General features: G+C 36.2%; 1 protein-coding gene across 3 annotated transcripts in view; it reads right to left on the bottom strand.

The window, feature by feature from the left end:
* The window catches only part of LOC120417605 (sodium/potassium-transporting ATPase subunit beta-1-interacting protein), an 84,350-nt gene that overhangs the window by 17,999 nt on the left and 44,965 nt on the right, over nucleotides 1-21,386 (bottom strand). For all 3 annotated transcript variants that reach the window (XM_039579712.2, XM_039579711.2, XM_039579713.2), the window contains exons 3-5: nucleotides 18,704-18,784; nucleotides 13,149-13,346; nucleotides 12,942-13,002 (exon numbers count right to left, since the gene is read on the bottom strand). In XM_039579712.2, the coding sequence (XP_039435646.1) occupies nucleotides 12,942-13,002; nucleotides 13,149-13,346; nucleotides 18,704-18,784 (340 nt within the window). The remainder of the gene's footprint in view (nucleotides 1-12,941; nucleotides 13,003-13,148; nucleotides 13,347-18,703; nucleotides 18,785-21,386) is intronic.

Raw genomic sequence — 21,386 nt, 5'->3', positions numbered from 1 at the left:
CGTATAATAGCATAAAACCCACTCGCAGTTCCTCCCCGTTCCAAATCGGTTCTAGCACCAGCCGATGATGTTGTCTATCCAGGAAAGCGCCACATACTGCGTATGATAGAGGCTCTCGCGATCATAAACCAGAAATTTACGGCTTCCTACGGTCGTAAACTACCCAATCCCTGCCTGCACGTGGTCTGGTCTGAAACGGAGTGGCTTTCCGATACACAGGTTCCATCCCGAATCGATATGTGAAGTAGATTACACGGCGGAACGGTGCCCTAATCTGGTGGAATCGAATCTGGCGGGCTGCCGCGGCCATGCTTTCCCACACTAATCACCTGAACATGGCAAATTGCTTGGAGAGGAGGAGGCTCGTTGCGAGCGAGTTTCTCGAGAGGCGCTTGATAGATGTTTAGGGAAAAGTAGAAGACTTCAGTTAGCTACGGAAGTCTGCTTTATGTTTGCGATTTTGATAGCAGCAATAAAGGTTTTAGTGGGTAGTAGCACCTTGTTTGAAAACTTTTTTTCACTCACTCTTTGCTATAAACGCTGACGTTAAAATAGTTAAAATAGTTTGAATCCATTACAGCTGAACGCCATTCTTTGATGCAAACAAATATGATTTAAACAAACTTGAATCAGCATTTTCCCCAAAATTCTTCCACCCAACCAAGAGCACCCCAAAGATAACTCCAAGTCCACAGGCGAGGCCACGTCTGCTGTTGACATCGTTCCTCGGTTCTGCCAGTTATGCCCCACACAGGTATTCATTAGCCAACCCTGCTACTGTAAGTGGCAGATTTCTACCTGGCTGAATCTTCACAATAAGCCGAGGTAAAATGAGGAGATTACATCCATTCCGAACCAAACTAGAAACGAGAGTGGCTCCCTTTTTCGCACCAGGCACCGAATTCTTTCGCATGTAAGCCTTATTATTGCGGCCTTTTTTAATTGTTCCAGTGGCTAGTGGCCTTTTTTGTCGGGGCTCTTTCGTTGTTATTTTTCCTGGGATCCAGCTCTACGTCAGCGAGTGAGAAGACCAACAGCTATAAAGAACGACGGTTGCCACTGTTGGCTGATGGAGGGGCTGTTTTGACCACTTTTGGTGTGCATGGTAGCAAAACATGTTTAGGGTAAGTTGCTGTAATTTGGGAAGGTTTTTATGGACTTTAATATTTTCTAAGGAAATAATTCAAGACATGACAAAAACTTGACAAGTGAACATAAGGGTTTTAGTCGATGATGTCCAGCATTAAGAGCCTAACCTTTTCTAAAGGAGCAGTTCTCTAGGATTTCGGTCATTCGATTTTTTTTGTATTTTTTAATCCGACTGAAACTTTTTTGGTGCCTTTGGTATGCCCAAAGAAGCCATTTTGCATCATTAGTTTGTCCATATAATTTTCCATACAAATTTGGCAGCTGTCCATACAAAAATGATGGATGAAAATTCAAAAATCTGTATCTTTTTAAGGAATTTTTTGATCGATTTGGTGTCTTCGGCAAAGTTGTAGGTATGGATACGGACTACACTGGAAAAAAATAATACACGGTAAAAAAAATTAGGTGATTTTTTTATTTAACTTTTTATCACTAAAACTTGATTTACAAAAAAAACACTATTTTTAATTTTTTTTTATTTTTTGATATGTTTTAGAGGACATAAAATGCCAACTTTTCAGAAATTTCCAGGTTGTGCAAAAAATCATTGACCGAGTTATGAATTTTTTAATCAATACTGATTTTTTCAAAAAAACGAAATTTTAATCGTAAAAATTTTTCAACTTCATTTTTCGATGTAAAATCAAATTTGCAATCAAAAAGTACTTTAGTGAAATTTTGATAAAGTGCACCGTTTTCAAGTTATTGCCATATTTAAGTGACTTTTTTGAAAATAGTCGCAGTTTTTCATTTTTTAAAATTACTGCACTTGTTTGCCCAGCTTTGAAAAAAATATTTTTGAAAAGCTGAGAAAATTCTCTATATTTTGCTTCTTCGGACTTTGTTGACACGACCTTTAGTTGCTGAGATATTGCAATGCAAAGGTTTAAAAACAGGAAAATTAATGTTTTCTAAGTCTCACCCAAACAACCCACCATTTTCTATCGTCAATATCTCAGCAACTAATGGTCCGATTTTCAATGTCAAAATATGAAACATTTGTGAAATTTTCTGATCTTTTCGAAAAAAATATTTTTAAATCAAGACTAACAATTCAAAAAGGCCAAACATTCAATATTACGCCCTTTTAAAATGTAAGTCTTGATTTGAAAATTTTGAAAATATTTTTTTCGAAAAGATCGGAAAACTTCACAAATGTTTCATATTTTGACATTGAAAATCGGACCATTAGTTAGACCAAATAGTGTTTTTTTGTAAATCAAGTTTTAGTAATAAAAAGTTAAATAAAAAAATCACCAAATTTTTTTTACTGTGTATTATTTTTTTCCAGTGTAGTCCATATCCATACCTACAGATTTGCCACAAAGTTGTTGAAGATGGCAAAACAAGCACCGATGAGAAGTTTTTCGGGTGAGTTCGTTTCATGTCGTCTGCGTGTATTTGTGCGTGTGTGAGAGGAAGAGAGAGATAGAGAAAAAAAGATAGTATAATATATCAGTTGATTCGGTGCTGTTAAACGTTCGCGTCGTGGTCGGTTCTCCCCGCTAAGTAATTTCGTCGTTATCGTTTCGTACCACCGGTTTGTCGTTATCTTCCAATATGTCGTTTATTTTTGTTCGGCTTCGATTCGGGCGCATTTGTTTCTGTTTTTGTTATCCAGTCAGCCTTATTGTAATCATCGGTTTTATCTCTTTTCCGCGCGCGGTTGATTCGACTTGGCATTGCTTTTTGAATATTTTTCTCATTCTTCTCAATGACTTACTATGTTTTTGCCGCGAAATAAATAAAAATCGGTCGATAATTAAAAATGTTTCTCTTGTGATTAATGAGATCATCTCGATTGGGTGTGTGTCGCAGTCGTCACGCAGGATTTTCGTTGCCGTTTCCGTCTTTGTTGTCCCGAGTCGCGAATGATTTGTCGGGCCGAAACGTTGTTCGGTTTTGTTTTCGTCCAAAGTTTGTTTTGCCACGTTTACCGTCGAGTTTGCCACGCAATTTGCATATTTTTATTTTTATATTTTTTCATTCAATATTTAATATGTTTTCGCAAATCAAAAGTCCTTCCCATAGCACCAATGCTCGGAAGGCACGCGATCGATTAAAAAACTTTCTAAATAATTAATATTGTATCTTTCCGCAGCCGGCTGCCTAAGATTTTAAAAATTCAACCAATAAACAAATTGCTTATGGTCGCATCACCTACCACAGTGAATCCTGACCTCATACCCATCTTACTAACCCCTCAAAACTCATGTGATACTTTGTCGGAGACGCAGTCGATTTGGCGGTCCCATCACTCAAGTATCGGACTAACATTCCCATCCACTTCCCCGTGTCTTACCACTGGTCGTGGCCGGCGTCGGTATTGATCAGCATGATAGGGATCTTTGGAAATTGCGAAGGGGTGATGATTGGTTCCTACTTTTCATCTGTGGTCCACGGAGCAATGATTGGGGGTCCTGGTCAATAACGAAGTAGCAGCTACGGGTAGACACCAATGCTATGCTATGCTATGTAGTCCATATCCATACCTACAACTTTGCCGAAGACACCAAATCGATCAAAAAATTCCTTCAAAAGATACAGATTTTTGAATTTTCATACATCATTTTTGTATGGACAGCTGCCAAATTTGTATGGAAAATTATATGGACAAACTAATGATGCAAAATGGCTTCTTTGGGCATACCGAAGGCACCAAAAAAGTTTCAGTCAGATTAAAAAATACAAAAATTAAAATTGAAGAAAAAAGACCGATTTCGTAGAGAATTGCTCAAAGAACGTGACGCCTCTTCGTTGGGATACGCCGAGTGAACAAGAATAATGGCCACTTTCAGTGACCTCTCTGGAAGCCACCAAGAACAGACTTGGGTTTTGTATAGATTTAGGAGAAATATAAAAAAAATAGTGATTTACTGGCTGCTCTGCGGTTTCTTGAAAATAATGTTTCGACTAGCAAAACCATAACAAAAAGAGCATTACAGAACTTATCGATAGCAAAGCCAAAATTGTTCAACAGGAAATCCCTCCCAAATCGCATCAAACACAATCTACATTATCTTTCCCCATGATAATCTCTTCCCTAAAACCGGAATCAACGAGAGCAACGAAAGCCACCGCCGCATGATTTGCATTTTCAAACTCAAACTTCGATTGAACTCCGACTCCCATTATTTGACTCTCGCTTTATGAAGGTTACTTCCGTCTTCCTGTGAAGCATCTTTTTGGGCAATTTCTAATATTTAATTTGGCCTCCCTTATGAAGCCTCTTCCGGGGCGAGGAGCCTTTTCAAATATTTATATCTGCCTGGGGTGTGTTGAAAAGTGTGTTTTCCAGGAATTTTAATATTGTTTGCAGTGGAGCCTGAAATTTAACTTTGAGTGATTGGAGAAGACTGTTTCATTCATAATGAGTATTTTTTTATTTTATCTTCAAAGAAGAATCATATATATCTGGGTTTCACTAGAAATGACAAATTGTTTTTTTTTTATTATTTTAGGGATAATGAAAAAAAAAAAAATTGCTGAGAATTTTGATTAGATTGCTTGTTGGGTTTACACATTCTGTCTAATTCAGGTATGACAATTTTTTACCGGATGAGCCTAAGGCTGGTACAAATTTTATTTAAAGTTTTTGTCTCCCCCCTTCAAAATTGGCCCGAAAAATCAGGGGCAAACAAATATTAAAAAAAAAAAACTTAGAAATTTCAATGGAAATTTAAGTGCAACCAGCTAAAATCAATTTAAAATGTATTCCCCTGCGTTTAGAATCATTTTTAGCATGTTTGGGCTGATTAAAAAAATATTTTGAATTTTTGAAAATTGACGATTTTTACTATCGCTAAAATTTTTGTTGTCGTCAAATCATAATTTTTTTGAAAACTAATGATTGCAAAACAACTGAACTAGTGTAAAATGCATTTTAAAACACTTTTTCCATGCAAATGTTGAAACTATGGCTTGTTATTTCAATAACAATTTTTTTTTGCGCCTTCCTTGACCCCGGCCAGAGCCGAGGGACAAAAACATTGAAAAATATTCGCATCGGCCTAATGTGAATTTGAAAAAAGCTTTTGAGCCCTTTTTGTAAAATGACAAATTTCATATGATTTATTTTCTAAATATATTTCATTTTTTTTGTTTGTATTATAGGTACTTTGCATAAAACAAAATTGAGCATTATTTTAATAACATGAGGAAATCCGTTGCTGATATTTTTCAAGTTTATGTACCTCGGCTATCGGTGCAAATTTTTATTTGAATTTGCAAAAAAAAAGCTATATTTTATTTAATTGCAGAATTTCTTCAGTATTAGATTGTATTGTTGAAAATTCTGATTGCTTTCCAACATAAATAAACGTTAAAATAACTTTAAACTGATAATTCTATATTTATTTATATTTTTTAATTTGTATTTTCAATTGACTTCAACAAAATTACACAAAGAAAGATATGCATATTTGAAAAATGTAAACATGAATATTTACAGAAAAAAACATTTTCATAACAACTGAGGTAAAATAAGAAATACCGTAAAACGGGGTGACTTTGATAGGTTTGCGATTTTTCCGCAAAATGAAGAGTACAATTAAAATACGTAAGGAATGGTTTAGAAACATACTGACCGTGGTAGAGAAGTGTTCAAAGTACCTCAAGAAGAACTTTTCATAAAATTTTGACAAGTTTAAAAAGTTAGTTAACTATAGTTAAGAAAATGTTGATGAAAGTCATTATTTTAAACTTCTCAAAGTGTCATGATTTTCTCAATAAACATGATTTTTAATCGGAAAACGGAATGCATTTTCGAATTCTTTGGACAATTTTCCACTAGGAGAAGGTTAAAAAAGTTTGTAAATAATAAATAATATGTGTTTTTGAAACACAATTAAAAAAAAATCTCCAAATTTATAGGCAATTTCAGTTGAACAAATTTCATGTAAAATGTGAAAACTTGTGATTCGTGCTTCGAATTCAGTATAAAATGCAATATAAATCGATAATTTTATAAACAAAACTAGTTTTAACAAATTTCAGGCAAAATTCCGACTTTTTAACAATTTTACCTAAAATTTATATGTATTTTGTTAAAAAGCTTATAAACTTAGTTAACTAAATATAAACATTGATTTTTTTTTTCTTAAAAACTATATCAGCTACTTTAGTGATGGTACATTTAGCGTACAAATAAAGTTTGAACATCTTAAATATGATTTTAACAAGAAAAACTATGACTATCAAAGTCACCCCGGAATTAAAACTAAGAATTTTTAACGTAACTATTTTTCTAAACATTATTGAAAAAACTTTTTTTCCGAAATAGTGCATGGACTTTGTGTGGCCTACCCCAGTACATGTTTTAAAAATTATAGTCTTGAGAAAAACCTTGCCTGTTGGAAAATATTCTAAAAACAAATTGAAATCCTATCAAAGTGACCCCGGTTTACGGTACTTGAGTTCGAGATTCCCAAAAAAAACCCACGTTTATGGATGGTAATAACGTAGTTCAACTCAATTCTTCATATACATGATTTTTATTTTATTTTAAAGGCTGTACTATATGTTAAATTTATGTTTTGCATTTTATCTGGGAATACGTAATTTTTTTTTACAATACTCCAAATATAAAACAATAGCTGGGCTCCTAAGCTGTCATTAAACAATGCGGGTTTTCTGAAAGAGTTGATTTTTCTGAGAAGCTGACTTGAAATGCTTATTTGTCCTTTACAAGCTTCTTCAGAGTTTATCACAATTCAACTATATTACAAGCAGCATCGAATAATTTTGAGCGAGAGGTAATTATATATAAGTTGACTCCGATTCACTTAGCATCGGAAGTCAGAAAATTGAGTCCCCGGAAGAGGAAATGTCCCTCGCTCGTCCGCAATAAGTCCGCTGCCAGCCATGACAAGTGGATAATATCTGCCGCCGCTGGAATTACTCCGACAGTTTACATGAATCACACCACCCCATCATATCAACGTCGAAACTGCCAAGGCACGTCGTGTTCGTCCTTCCTCTAGATTGGAAGATTTTCCCTGGCAAATATCGAAAAGATGCAGAAGCTTCACCACTTAAGTGGCAGTAACACACAAAGGCGCCAAATCGCTTGACTGCTTGGCGTCATTTTCCAGAACGATACGACGCGAACGGCCCACGTGAACGAGTTCACTGTGGAGAATCCCATAAAAAGATAACGATAGCACCCAAGAACATAAAACGCATCATCGGTTGTTTGCTCGACAACATTGCCAAGGCTTCTCGGTCTTCTCGGTTGATCTAAATTGTTCTAGCCTTGTGTCCTCCCTTGATGCGTTCACCGTCTTCTACGTACACAACTCTTCAAGGGTTCAACATCCAAACGTATCATCAAGAGTGATGCTGCAAAGAGTGCGAAAAACGGCCTTGTGGTACCGGAAGCCAATGTCACCCCGCCACCAACCGACCGGACCCCGGCTCGAGTGGCAAGATCAACTTTGAGTGATGGAGGAATTTTTAATGAAACGTGTACGGCCTCGACGGCCAATGTACGTGCGTACGAAGGCAGATGTGGCCGGCAATCAAGCCTGACTGCATGCGGTTTCGAAATCTTCACTTTATTTTCAATTTATGCTCCCCTTTGGAGGGGAATTCAATGTAGGGTGTAGTTTAACTCTTTGTCGCAAAACGATTCCGGGTTGAATGGTGTGTGACGATGCAAATTATCGACTTGTGCAATTCTAAACAACTGAATCTATAACTTTCTGTGAATTTTATTAGTGAAAGTTTCACGCAATGCCAATTTACCCCACCATTTACGTATGCCCTCCCCTAGTGTGACTAAGTTCATAACTAAACGAGGCCATCAACCACGAATCACCGCAGCAGCTATCATCAACATATATCCTCTATACGACACACGGTGTGCAGTGGAGCTGATTAAAGCTGCAGCAACCTGCTCCATTGGATTCGCGTACCGAGACCGGTCGGCCAACGGGGCCTCTTTTGAGGTCGACAACGATACGCTGGTTCTTTGTTGGATATCTAGGGGGGATAATTATACCTTAGGAGCCAATCGCGGTCAAAAATGGGAAAGTAAAAGCTTCTTCATAGGAAATAATCGTCTTCAGATAAGTGAAAGGCGAAGCAATGTTTACACAAAGCAATGTTATTTTTTTTATTGAAAATTAAAGAGGCTTTACATAATATGTTTTCGCCTCTGGATGAGGGGTTTTTCTGTTATACACACTTTTCTTATTTGAACCTAAGCAGTTTGCTCCAGGACAATAGTTCTGGCAGCTTGAACTGCGCTTTTTTGGAATTTCTTCTTGATATGTTTCAGGATGGCTAGCACTAGCTAAAGCAATGTTATTGACCTGTGATGTGATTTCTATGATTTTTCTATAAAGGTCACAAAAAACGAATTTGAATTCTTTTGTAAGGTTGTAACCATTCCATATTTTGTTTGGAAATCCTTTTGAAATCAATATTAAATTGTCCACTTTTATACAAACCGTGAAAAAATTCAATCAGGTTCATCCACCATTACTTTTCTACCCTGGGGTCCATTTCAGAATAAAACGATACCATCAGAACATACACACACACATATCTGCCCAATTGCTGGTCCAGATTGGAATCTGCTCCCAAATTCCATCTACATTTATGAACTGCACAAACGCGCCTACTATGGCAATGCTTTTCTACCGCTAGCACTTTTTTGACAATATCCACCTTCCACGAAGTTATGCGCGAATGCAACAGGGGCAAAACTCTACAGCACGAGCACTGGGTTGGAAAATTGAGAAAAATAGAGCCGGCGAATTCGTGCCAGCGAATCAAAACCAGATAAACAAAAAAAAACGGTTCAGGGGAGGTCGCGTTCTAGTTTGTTTGGTTTAGTGTAAAACTGCACGTTTAAGGACCGACAATTCAATTGGGCTTACGGTTATTTTCTGCTCGCATTGGAAACGAGCTTCGTCGAATTGAAATGTTAGCACAGACTTTAATGTATCCATTTCGAGGGGGAGCAGCATCATGGCTTCAGAATTAAATTGCACGAAGCTAAGCCCCAAAACATGCACGAACTTGGACGGAACAATTGTAGCCCCTTCTCTGATGTAAAGTGTAAAGTTCGTAGCGATGATACCGGATTAGTGGTGGAATTAGATTTAATGCACTTTCACGAACTTACACTCGTGTTGAGGCTGTAGGGTGACCTGTGAAAAATTTATATTGTGGTATTCTGGGACACTGTAAATTTGCTGAATTAGTGTTGACATCAAAATTTATATATTAAAATGTTTCAAAAACCTCACACGGAGAAAAAAGAGTTCCCAAAATCGTGAACAAGCGTTCATGAAAATGGGAACCACGAACAAAGTGTTCAAATTCCATGGTACGTTTTTCAATATCGTACCATGGGATTTGAACACCTTGTTTGTGGTTCCCATTTTCATGAACGCTTGTTCACGATTTTGGGAACTCTTTTTTCTCCGTGCAGTCACCCTAACCAACACTCTATCCGATTGCATTACACCGTCTTAGCTGGGATTCCTATGGACGAGTTCAACGCGGCACATGACTTTCTCCTCAACACAAAAAAAGTTATGTTCTGATTCGGGCCGTTGAAAAGTGGAACAGCACGACTCGTTTTTTGCACCGCAGTCCGGCGTTGATGAACACCTAGCCTTGCTAAAACAAACCACCCCTCATGGTTGAAGATCAGCTCGCTGTGCCACCAGGAGACCAGGTGTGGTACCGCTGGTAATTGCATGCTCCGCGGGCTTGAATCATGTTTGGGCACGGAAAGACTTAACAACAGAAGATGAGTTAATTTTTGTACTTTTTGGTGTTCTGAATCGTATTGAATTAAGTTTCAAATTTTAGATGGAAGCTTATTAAAATTGAGAAATTTACATAAATTTTGATAAATTGAGTACCTTGTATGAAGTTTCTATGAGCAAATATCCCGAGAATAATATTTTTTTTTAAATTTGTATTTTTTATGTGGGTTAAACAATGTGTGTAATTTTTAATGACCAAAGAAGTCATATTGCATCATTAGAACAAGTCATTTTGCATCATTAGTTCGTCCAAACAAGTTTTAATACAATTTTGACAGCTTTCCATAAAAAAAGCTATTAAATTATTCAAAAAATGGTATTCCGAGAACAGATTATCTGATCGGACTTCTCACAAAAAAATGGTATCACTCTAAAAACAAGTGCATTTTTTTATTCGACTTTACACACACAAAAATCGACTGCGCAAAAAAAAATTAAAACTTTCTTTTTGGATATGTTTTAGATGACAAAAAATGTCATCTTTTGAGCTATGGCCCAACTTGATAAAAATGCATCTAGCAGTGTTGCCAAGTAGCCAAATTTAATTCTACATGTGAAAATAAAGTCAAAATTTTTTTTTGTTTTTCCATGTTTTTCAAAAATCATATTTTCTATTAAAATCGGCAACACTGCTAAATATTTTGACCAACTTGTGATATAGCTCAAAAGATGGCATTTTTTGTCATCTAAATCTAAACTTAGGTTGAAAAAAAAATGGCGAAATTTTTGGTATGAAATGTCGAATTGTTACTTTTTTGTAGAAATCCTAAGCAACACATACAACTTAGCAGAAGACACCAAATCGATCAGAAAATCCTTTCTCAAGATACAGCTACTTGACTTGCCTTTTGATGGACACTGGACAGTTACCAATATTGTATGAAAACTTTTATAAACGAACAAATCGTCGCCGTCGTGCTAACTTGTCGCACGTGCATTTTGGGCCAAATTGAGTTAAGAACGCCATTTTGTGCAGCTCACAATGCCTCACCTTTTGTCTTTCGCAGATCCTCAAAATTCGATTTTGATCCTGAGATATTAAAAAAACCGAAAAAACTTCCTGCATTTTTGTCACTTTTCATATGAAATAAATTTCACAGCCTGAAAATTCATGTAAGTGCGACAATTGGCCAAAGGGATTTCACGTCAGAACGCGTTTGACGCACGTACAAGCTCGACTAGCGTAAACATTTTCAATTATAACTCGGGACTCCGGCAACCAAATTCAACCAAACTTCGGGGCAATGCACAGAATGGCCAACCAAACAAAACGTGTTTGTTATTGTTTGCATTGCGTGTTCTCGTTTTTGTTTATTCAAGGTCAAACATTAAAACGCGTTTTTTCGGAACGTCAAAAAGCGACGTACGACATGATAGCACGACGACGTCGAAATGATGTAAAATGACTTCTTTGGACACAGAAAAAGTAAAAGTACACAAAAAGTTTCATCCAGACATAAAATAAATTTCCAAACAATTCTCAATTTTTGGAAAAGTTGCTCAAAAGAAGGTTTCATATTTGCGTTGGTAATCGATAATATTATCACCGACAATTTTATTCTCGTTGAATGTTATTGGGCCATCGATGCCGATAACGATAATATTATCGTCAACGACATCGATCAAGGATTCTAACAATAAATTAAATAATTTTCACAAAAATGCGAAAAATTCCGAACATTTTTTTGTAAAGATAACTGAAATTTTTCACAACCTACCACAACATTTTTTTTTTATTCTTTATTATAGAGTTTTTCAGCCGGAGGCTGGTTCGACTCTTACCACAACATTTAATGATCACTAGAATTACAAAGCCAGAGTAGTTTCGCTTGTAATATAATATAATATAATATTATTAATATTTATAATGTAATCGTTAACAACATTAGAAATTTCAGGAAATTGATCTGTAAAGAGGTCTTCGGCAAAATCTTCTTCTCTTCTTTCCAGAGTTTAAAAAAAATGACAAGAAAGAAACACAAAAGTCTTTCCGTGTGTAATTTGTATAGTAACGGCCAAAGCTCAATGTTTGGATTTTGGTGGACGTGACCTGGGCCAGGACCACGTGAAGCTGCCGTTGCTAATCGTGATAAAAGTGCGCCACGGTTGGCTATAGTTGGACTAAAACAACCGTTCTTTAGAGTGCCCTCCCTTGCCCTGGTGGCGCGCGAAAGGTAAAAAACAAGAACACCCAAATTCACGCCTGGCGCGAGAGGAGGAAATTATGCTTCTAATTTGGTGTGGTACTGAGCTGCTGCTGCTGCTTTCGAATTATTACGTTTAGGTGCGATTTTCTACCAAAGGGGAGCTACTTTAACGGTGTTAATGGTTTATATTCAAATGAGCTTTGAAGTATGTATGACTAGGTAAAGTATGGTAAGGAGATGTGGAAGTGAAGAGGTGTTAATGTAATGAAAGTGCACAGTGGTGATAATATTGATTTATTTGAAAAGAAAAACAATTTTGCAAAATACGGACATACAAAAACAATCTAATTTAAATATTGTAAAAAAATCACTATCAAATACAAACATCAGATATCCTACTGTGCACAGCACTACAAACCAAAATGGTTTCAAACAAGAAGGCAAACACTATTAAATCACTGAGCTATGAGTTATTGCACCGTAAAAGCCCCGCAAAGCAAATCAAGGGTTGAAGAAACTCAAGAAACATAATCTGCAGAAAATATAATCCTGCAAAAGCTCGATAATGAGCAAAACTTCACAGGGGACAGAGGCAGAGGTTAGCTGTAGAAAGAAATGCAAAGTTCCACCGAAAAGAAGGCAAAAGAGTGAAGAATAAAGAATGTAATGAATTGCTGATTTGTGATGAATTGTGTCGCTGATTTGATAGGGCACAGAAAAATGGTAACAAAAGAAGCCAAAAAAGCAAGAGCAAAACTTGAATCGAATTAACGCGAATTTCACTTCGGCGATTTAGCAGGCTAGCGGGTTATTGGAGAGAGAGAAGGAAAAGTTGAGAGTTGAAGGAACCAGATCTACTTACAGCTATCGTCCTCGTCCAGATACGTATGCCCCAGACAGATGGCACCGAAGAGCCCGAAAAGCTGAAACAACACGAACAAAAAGAGTGAAAAACATCATCAACTCAAAATGAACTGAAAACTTTGTTCGCATTCTGCCACGTGGCTGAAACAATTCGACGCGATAATGAAGATTAAAATTTTTACCCCTCCTTCCCAAAGGAACTTACCGCTAGCGCGCATTGCACACCGGAGTGGCCAATCTCCAGTATGTGGTAGTCCAGCAGGCACCCGTCGACGCGCTCGGGCCGCACCGGCCGGTACGGGTCCTCCGAGGTGATGTTCATCGGGTAAGTCGGCTTGCAGCCGTACCCGTTGACCTCGAACCATGACACGCTGCCGGTTCCTAAATTTAATAAGTCGCTATCCTGTGGTGGGTGGGGAGAAAAAAAATATTTAGAATCCATGTATGAATGATTTTTTGCGTTGCATTGAAGGGTGTTTATAGTAACTTTTCGTAAATAAATACATTTGAAAATATAAATTTATTAATATAAAGAAAATTGTACATTTTTAATACGCTATGGATAATAAACAGCAGAGCAATTCTTTACAAAATCGGTCGATTTTGAGATTATTTTTTTTCTGTGTCTGTTCTATCCGAAACTAATAAAAAATATCCGAATGATGTGCAGAAACATGGCAAAAACAGCTGTCCAAATTCGCCCCATGTGTTCCGTTTTGCCCAGGGGACGGTACATACATATTTGAAAATCTGTATCTTTTGAAAACAAATTTCTGATCGGTTTGGTGTCTTCGGCAAAGTTGTAGGTAATGATAAGGACTATTCAGAAAAAAAAACTAGTATACGGAAAAATGCCTATTTTGAATGTCGATTTTTATAAAAAAAAAATTCCAAAATCCAATTTTTTTTATTTTGGAAATTTCTCGATATGTTTTAGAAAAAACCACAACTTTTGAGCATTAGAAAAGTATAGACAAAAATTGTGCCGCTGTGCTATGATTTTGTGAAAAAATGTGTTTTTTTTTTAAATTGGAATTCACTCGAAATTTTTTAACTGCATTTTTCAATGTCAAATTTGCATTCGAAGTACTCTACAGATTTTTTGATAAAGAGCACCGTTTTCAAGATATAACCTATTAATGTTTAATTTCAACTGATTTTTATTTTTATTTTCAAAATAGTGCCCGTGATTTTCTATTCCTGAAAATATTTTTTTTCTAGAAAAGTTGAGAAAATATCCAATAAAATTTTCAAATAGATATTGAAGATTTTACCATTGGTTGCTGAAATACAGCGAATGAAAGAAAAAGAAACAATACAATTATTGTTTTAATTATTTAATTTTCTGATTTTTCGATAAAAATATGTTTCAACATTTGGAATCAAGACTAACATTTCAAAAAGCTCAAATATTAAATAACAAATTCTTTGGCTCAAAATTTGCAGTTTTTTGTCCCCTAAAACAAACTAAAAAATTCAAAAATAAAAAATATTGATTTTGGAAAAAAAATGTGCAAAAAAGTTAATTCAATATCCGGCAACATTTATTTCTGAGCTTCAAACCTACAACTTTGCGCTACCTCTGGGCTACCCCTTGAAATCTAAGATTGGCCCATCACTAGCCTAAATTTCTAATTTGAGCTGATTTCGACCACGGGAACCTTTCTCTCTAATTGTTTAAAGTTTGTATGGGAAAAATCGTCAAAATGTATAAAGATAAGCAACTGCTTTATTTTTTACCTGTGGAGGGCGCATAGTTATCCGCTGGTGTTATGAGGAAAGTTGTTCTAAATTTAATGAAGGTTCTACATCTAAGAAATGGTAAGAATTGGATAACTATTGCGCCCACCAGAGGTAACAAATTGAAACAGTTGCTTCACTCCATACATTTTGACGATTTTCCCATAAAATTTTAAGCGATTAGAGGGAGGGGTTCCCGTGGTCAGAATGAACTCGAAAATGGAATTAAGCCTAGTAATAGGCCAATTTTAGATTTCAGGGGGTAGCCCAAAGGATGCGCGGATTTGGACCACCCTAATGTATAAGAGCAGTGTTCCCAGATTTCGGTCATTCGATTTTTTTTTTGTATTTTTTAATCCGACTGAAACTTTTTTGGTGCCTTCGTTATGCCCAAAGAAGCCATTTTGCATCATTAGTTTGTCCATATAATTTTCCATACGAATTTGGCAGCTGTCCATACAAAAACGATGTATGAAAATTCAAAAATGTGTACCTTTTGATGGAATTTTTTGATCGGTTTGGTGTCTTTGGCAAAGTTGTAGGTATGAATACGAACTGAAAAAAAATGATACACGGTAAAAAAAATTTGATGATTTTTTATTTAACTTTTTGTCACTAAAACTTGATTTGAAAAAACACTTTTTTATGGTTTAGAGGACATCAAATGCAAACTTTTCAGAAATTTCCAGGTTGTGCAAAAAATCATTGACCGAGTTATAATTTTTTTAATCAATAATGATTTTTTGAAAAAATCTATATATTGGTCGCAAAAATTTTCAACATGTAAAATAAAATTTGCGATCAAAAAGTACTTTAGTGAAATTTTGATAAAGTGCACCGTTTTCAAGTTTAAGCCATTTTTAGAAAATATTCGCAGTTTTTCATTTTTTTATATTAGTGCACATGTTTGCCTACCTTTGAAAAAAATATTTTTGAAAAGCCCTTAGTTGCTGAGATATTTCCATGCAAGTGTTTAAAAACAGGAAAATTGATGTTTTCTAAGTATCACCCAAACTATTCACCATTTTCTAACGTCGTTATCTCAGTAACTAATCGTCCGATTTACAATGTTAAAATATGAAACAATCGTGAAATTTTCCGATCTTTTCGACCACCCCCCCCCCCCCCCCCTCTTAAGTGTCCACGTGGTTTATGGATGGTCCCAAATCATTACTTGTCATTTTGCCGATAATCAGTAAGAAAACCCTCTTTCCAAGAGACAGATCTTCTGAACATCTTCCACAAAGTTATTTGGTTTTAAATAAATCATTTTTCTTTTTGCAAAAATGTATGGAGTTTCAGATTTCGTGGATAACAACTGTATTTTGACAAATAAAAATTCAAATCAAATAAATGTACAATAGCCTCTAAAGAGCATCCAAAGCTATCGATCCCAAGGTTCGTGAATTCTTAATCGTCGAACAATAAGTTTAAAAGCTACGACATACCAAAAGTAAATTTGTGTCACCAAGGGAGTTGACAAATTTGAAACTTTTACAAACCGAAACCACCCACTTGGTTGGATATCAACTTTGAACACCAAATTACGAATAAATGTTTGACAGCAGCAGCAGCAACCACCGAAACCGACGGCGGTGTGGCTGAAACGACCTTTCGACTTTTTTTTTGGTCATAGTTCAAAAGTTTTCTTCTGGGAGCTGGGAATGAATGGCACAGAAAGGTTCTTTATGAATTTGGAGTTTGGTAGAATGTGAAATGCAACTTTGACACAATTATGTTTAAGCAAACTCGAAGTTTAGTTTTGTTTTAAAGAATTATGGAAATCCTTGAAAAGTTTAGCGTCAAATGTGACGCGTCGGGCGTCATCGACGCCGTACCGTCTGCTGTCGTTGTTGTAAACCAAGCCGAGCATCAATTCGATTATGAAAGTTTTATGGAGGTTTTTTGTTGATTGCCTCGCACCAAGAAGACACAGCATTGTATCGCGAGAGAGGCAGGAAAATAAGGGTTACAGCTGGGGCTGGGATGGTATTTCAGGGGAAGTCGAGACAGCATAAGAAGGCGCGCGCGTTACGTCGACGGTTTTTCACGAATCGTAAATCTGTTGGGACATTACAAACAATGCCGGAATGTTTTTCTTTACGATCCCCAGCCATCGTCGTAATTCAGTGCCTGATGAATGGTTATGCTGTCTGTCTATTTGTCACCGCGAGGTCGTAACGGAAATTTTGCTTCATCAAAGGTTAATGCAATCTTGAAACATTATGTTGCCAGAAGCGTGTGTATAAAATAAGTATTTAATACCAATTTTCTACTCGATTAAACCATTTGAGTTTCAATTTCACTTCAGCTAACAGCTCGAAACTTTGTGCAACATTGTATCACAGCCTGTAACTCAACTCATGCTACACGCCAGAGATAACACAAGTCTGACTCTGGTATGTGACTTTGAAACTTTTTCCAGTCCAGAACAGATACTATGTTCGTGACGCAGAGTAAAATGCATTACCACAACTCCACCGAGGCAAACGATTTGTTCCAGTTTTACGCTGCTCCAAAGCAGTCTCCGCCAATGGGGCACGTATTCAATTTTTCATCTGCCACATTAAGTCAGCAGATACGTACAGAGTGCGAGAAAAAAATGCATGAAACTTACTAAGTGCAAAAAGCGTTTCGCTTTCCAAAACTGTTTCATGCTTGAAAGCTTGCAAAATGAGATAGATTCACTCTGAACAGTTGAACGACCTGACCCTATGGACTTTCCACCAGATATGACAATACCGCGACCAAACTTTCGTCCTCTCTCGGGAGGGATTGCATGCTTTTGCTATTTTCTGAGTGTTATGGATAGGGTATCATGTTGTGGCACAACATTGGCATTGTGTTGCCATTTTTAAAACCATTTTCTGGGTGCAAAGAAAAACTCTAGCTACAGTTAGTGAATGTGTATGCAATATTCAAACGGCAGTTTAAATGGCGATAAATAGTATTTTTTCCTGGCAATCGGCCAACATCATCGAAGGTAGTTTCGACCCAATATGGTATAAAACAATTTTATTGGACGATTTTACTGATATTGGGATGCAGTGACATCAATTGAACATTACTTTTAGGATGCTGAACGAATTTTCCATTATGATAAGGTAAAAACTCTTGGTTGAATTAGAAATATTGAAATTGTTCTATAAAATGTTTCACCAAACAAAAAAAAAACAAAGAATTTAAAGCAAAATAATTGAAACATTTTAAAAACCTACCGCAAAATAAACAAATAAATTAATAAATACGAAAATTGTGACACTGAAATAAAAAAAGTACAAAATTCCTTTTTCCTATGAATTTTGCCTTTTTTTAAATAGTAATTGGATTTTTGAGATTACTATTAAAAAAAGGAGTCAAAACTCCTAGAATATAAGAATTTTGTACTTTTTTTATTTCGGTGTAGTAATGTATTTAATTTAGATTTTTTTTGTGTGTCAATACTATGTTATAAAAGTTTGATACCAAGAGATATCGTAAAGCACGATGAATCAAACTTTAATCAAGATTGCATCCAACTATTCATTTATTCTTACTCCAAGCTTATCTTACTTTCCATCCCGTCGTCCTTCACCCCACACCAAGACCTCGTTGTTTTGGTCCTTTTTTGTTTTCGACAAAAAAAAAAGCTTCTCGCAAAAACTTTCCCCCCTCTCGGGAAACCAGTGGAGCCAAAGATTTTAATTAGATTTTGTTGACACAAGAACGGAAATTGCGCCGGAATTGTGTGTGTGAGAGAGAGACAGTGCGCACTCCTCCAGACCTGCGATCGCGGAGACAACCAGTCGGGTCGGGAAATTGGCTAAACTAATGAAACGAGTGGCGCGAGGAAAAATGAGACAAATAAAGAAGCGACCTAATTGCCAACTTTCATCACTTGTGGCCCTTCTTGGTTGAGCCAAAAAGTGGAGGCGAAAACTTCCTCAATCTACGCTAATGAAGTCGTGTGCGATGCGATAGGCTAGTTCTGATAGTGTTCAGAAAGAGAGAGAGGTTTGTCTTAAGATATGTGGTACTTACCCTATCTAACAGTCCTACATTTAAATAAAAACATATTAGGAATACGTTCCATCCTATCCATAACAGATTCCATAGTGAGTACTGCAAAGAGAAAGAAATAAACAAAGATGAAAACATGTTTTTCGAGGAAGAGGGCGTTCTTTTAGCTTCCCGAAAATATGAATATGAATGAGTTTATCCCAACAATAGAGTTGTAAAATTCATTACCCAACGACCTCGTAAATCTATGTTGACCATCTGAAAGATTTTCCGTTGAAATTGAACCGTTTTTCATCAAATGGACACATAATGGTTGTAAAGAGTATATTTTGCAAACAGTTAACAACATTTTGATTATAAATATGAATTTTATTCGAGAGTTGACGTAGGTTATATCAATTATATAGTTTTGCCTACAAAAATAATAAATAAATGAAAAAAAAAATGGGCCATACAAATTAGAAGATGATACATTTTCCAGGAAGGTTTGAACGATGATTTTTCGTTCTTTTAATTTTCTCAGAACTATCGGAAATCCGTTGATATGGTGTGTAAATCACTTTTTGCCAAAATTACACAGCAATCACTCAGAGTGGTGGTAAAAGAGTACTAAATGTATCACCACAATTATGGCACAGTGGTGACTAGCAAACAAAAAAATGCTAACAATACCCCCATAACAAGACACAAGGGCAAGGCTTGACCGAATGTCTCACTCATAAACGTCAGCCTTTTGTTTTCGTGGAACAGTGTGAATGGATGGACCTCCCACCGCTACCACCAACCACTCTGATTCATGGAATTGGAGCGGGACAGAAAAGAAAACAAAAGCTTCCACCAGCCCACAACACCCACAGAAAGTCTCTTCCGTTCTTCATTAGGGTGATGATACATGGTGTGTTTTTTGTATTTTTGTCTCAAATTTGTTTTATTAAAAAAATCGAAACATAATTTAAGGAAATAAGAAAAAATCTACAATAAGAATATTGAATAGCAATTTTAAAACCTACACTATAAATCACCCTAAAACCATACATCCAGTTTTCCTTCGAAAAACCGAGAAGAAGTTAGTTGCGTGGTCAGTTGGTTGACCGAGCTTGGGCTTATCGGTTCCAGCCCCTCCAATGAATGGGAGTTCCCTTCCTCCCTCATCATTACGTTGAAAGTGATTATTAATTCAAAAACACCGGTAGAACGAACGAACAAACGATAATAGATTGCTCATTTGCTACCGTTTGCCCAGTCACTGTGACGCGGGTGGTGATGGTGCCCTAGGGTCTGTTCTATTCATATGTGATGGGCGATTGGTAGTTTGTGTGAATTTTAAATTTTGCTTTCTTGGGAAACTTGAACCGTTCAAATTGTGGGAATTTAAGTTTAGAGTTTATGTTCAGAACAGAGCTATAAACTATGAAGTTTACTACAAAAGGCCAGAATCACATTGTAAGCTGTTTGATCCATATTAAAAATGTTTTAATTTGTTAAGAATTTTAACCAGCGATGGAATAATCATCATCAAAAGAAAATCATTGGACATTCATCAAGAGAAAAAATCCGAAGGGAGCATGGCTCTTCTCTCTCGCGCACGAAAGATCGGTAAAAGGAATCTAAAAAATCATCGTCTTGATTATTCGGCGGAACATCTTTTTCACTACTACACTTGCAAGTGTAACGTCACACGTCGAAATATGACCTGTCACATTTTGTAGATGGGCAATGTGTGTAAACAAAGTGAAATAAATATGTTTAAGTGGTGCTGACAAGGAAATTCACAAAAAATCATCAGCAGATTGATTTTCTTGGAGAAGTTCGGGAGCGATTTTTTCTGCGTGATTTGCCTCCTCTCTCTTTCGCGGGTGAAGAAAGTTCGCAAGCGAAATTGATTTTTTTGCGATTATTCCATCCCTGATTTTAACAACAAAAAAAAAAAACAATATGGCATATCAGTCCTCTTTGATCCCATTAAGATAAAGCTTCTTGAACGTACAGATCATGGTTTCCAAGTTTTCTTAGGCCCTCAAAACTTCCCTAAAAGTTTCAAAAAAATCTATGAAAATTTAAACTTTCATTGAAAAACGAGTTCAATAAATTTTAAACCATTTAAAAAATAATTATAACGTTATAAGACATACATTTTATCAAATAGTGCACCTTAACGGTGCACATCAACCACAGCTTTTGCACCCAGATTTTTGTTACAGACATTTTAGTATCTTCAAAACTACGGGTACTATCGAAATATTTTTTTTATTCATCCCCTAAAGTACCGTCCATAACGTAATTTACAATAAAGTTTGAATAATTTAACAATCCCGTTGTTGCAGGATTGGGTCCGTAAGTTTGACAATTTTAGAATAATAAGAAAACAACTTCCTTCGTTGCTGTAGGATGCACAAGACTTTTTGCAAATTTTCAATTTTGGGACCACAGATTGGGCATAAAACTTAGTACAGTTCAAACTCGATTGTCCGAAGCTTCGATTATCCTAAGTTCGATTATCCGAAGGTTTGTATGGGACTTCGGATAATCGAATCAATAACAACAAAAAAACTTACTTTCAACATCAAATTTGAGTTCTGCGACCCCTAGTCCTACTATAGCTCAATAATCAAAAATAAGACAGCGATTTTTTTTTTCGTAATTCGATTATCCGAAGTGAAATTTTGCCAAGGCCTTCGGATAATTAAGTCTGGACTGTTATTGT

The sequence above is a fragment of the Culex pipiens genome, chromosome 3, assembly GCF_016801865.2.
Source record: "Culex pipiens pallens isolate TS chromosome 3, TS_CPP_V2, whole genome shotgun sequence".
NCBI lineage: Eukaryota > Metazoa > Arthropoda > Insecta > Diptera > Culicidae > Culex > Culex pipiens.
The sequence above is the reverse complement of the archived record's forward strand: the minus strand, read 5'-3'. Positions and strand labels throughout refer to the sequence as shown.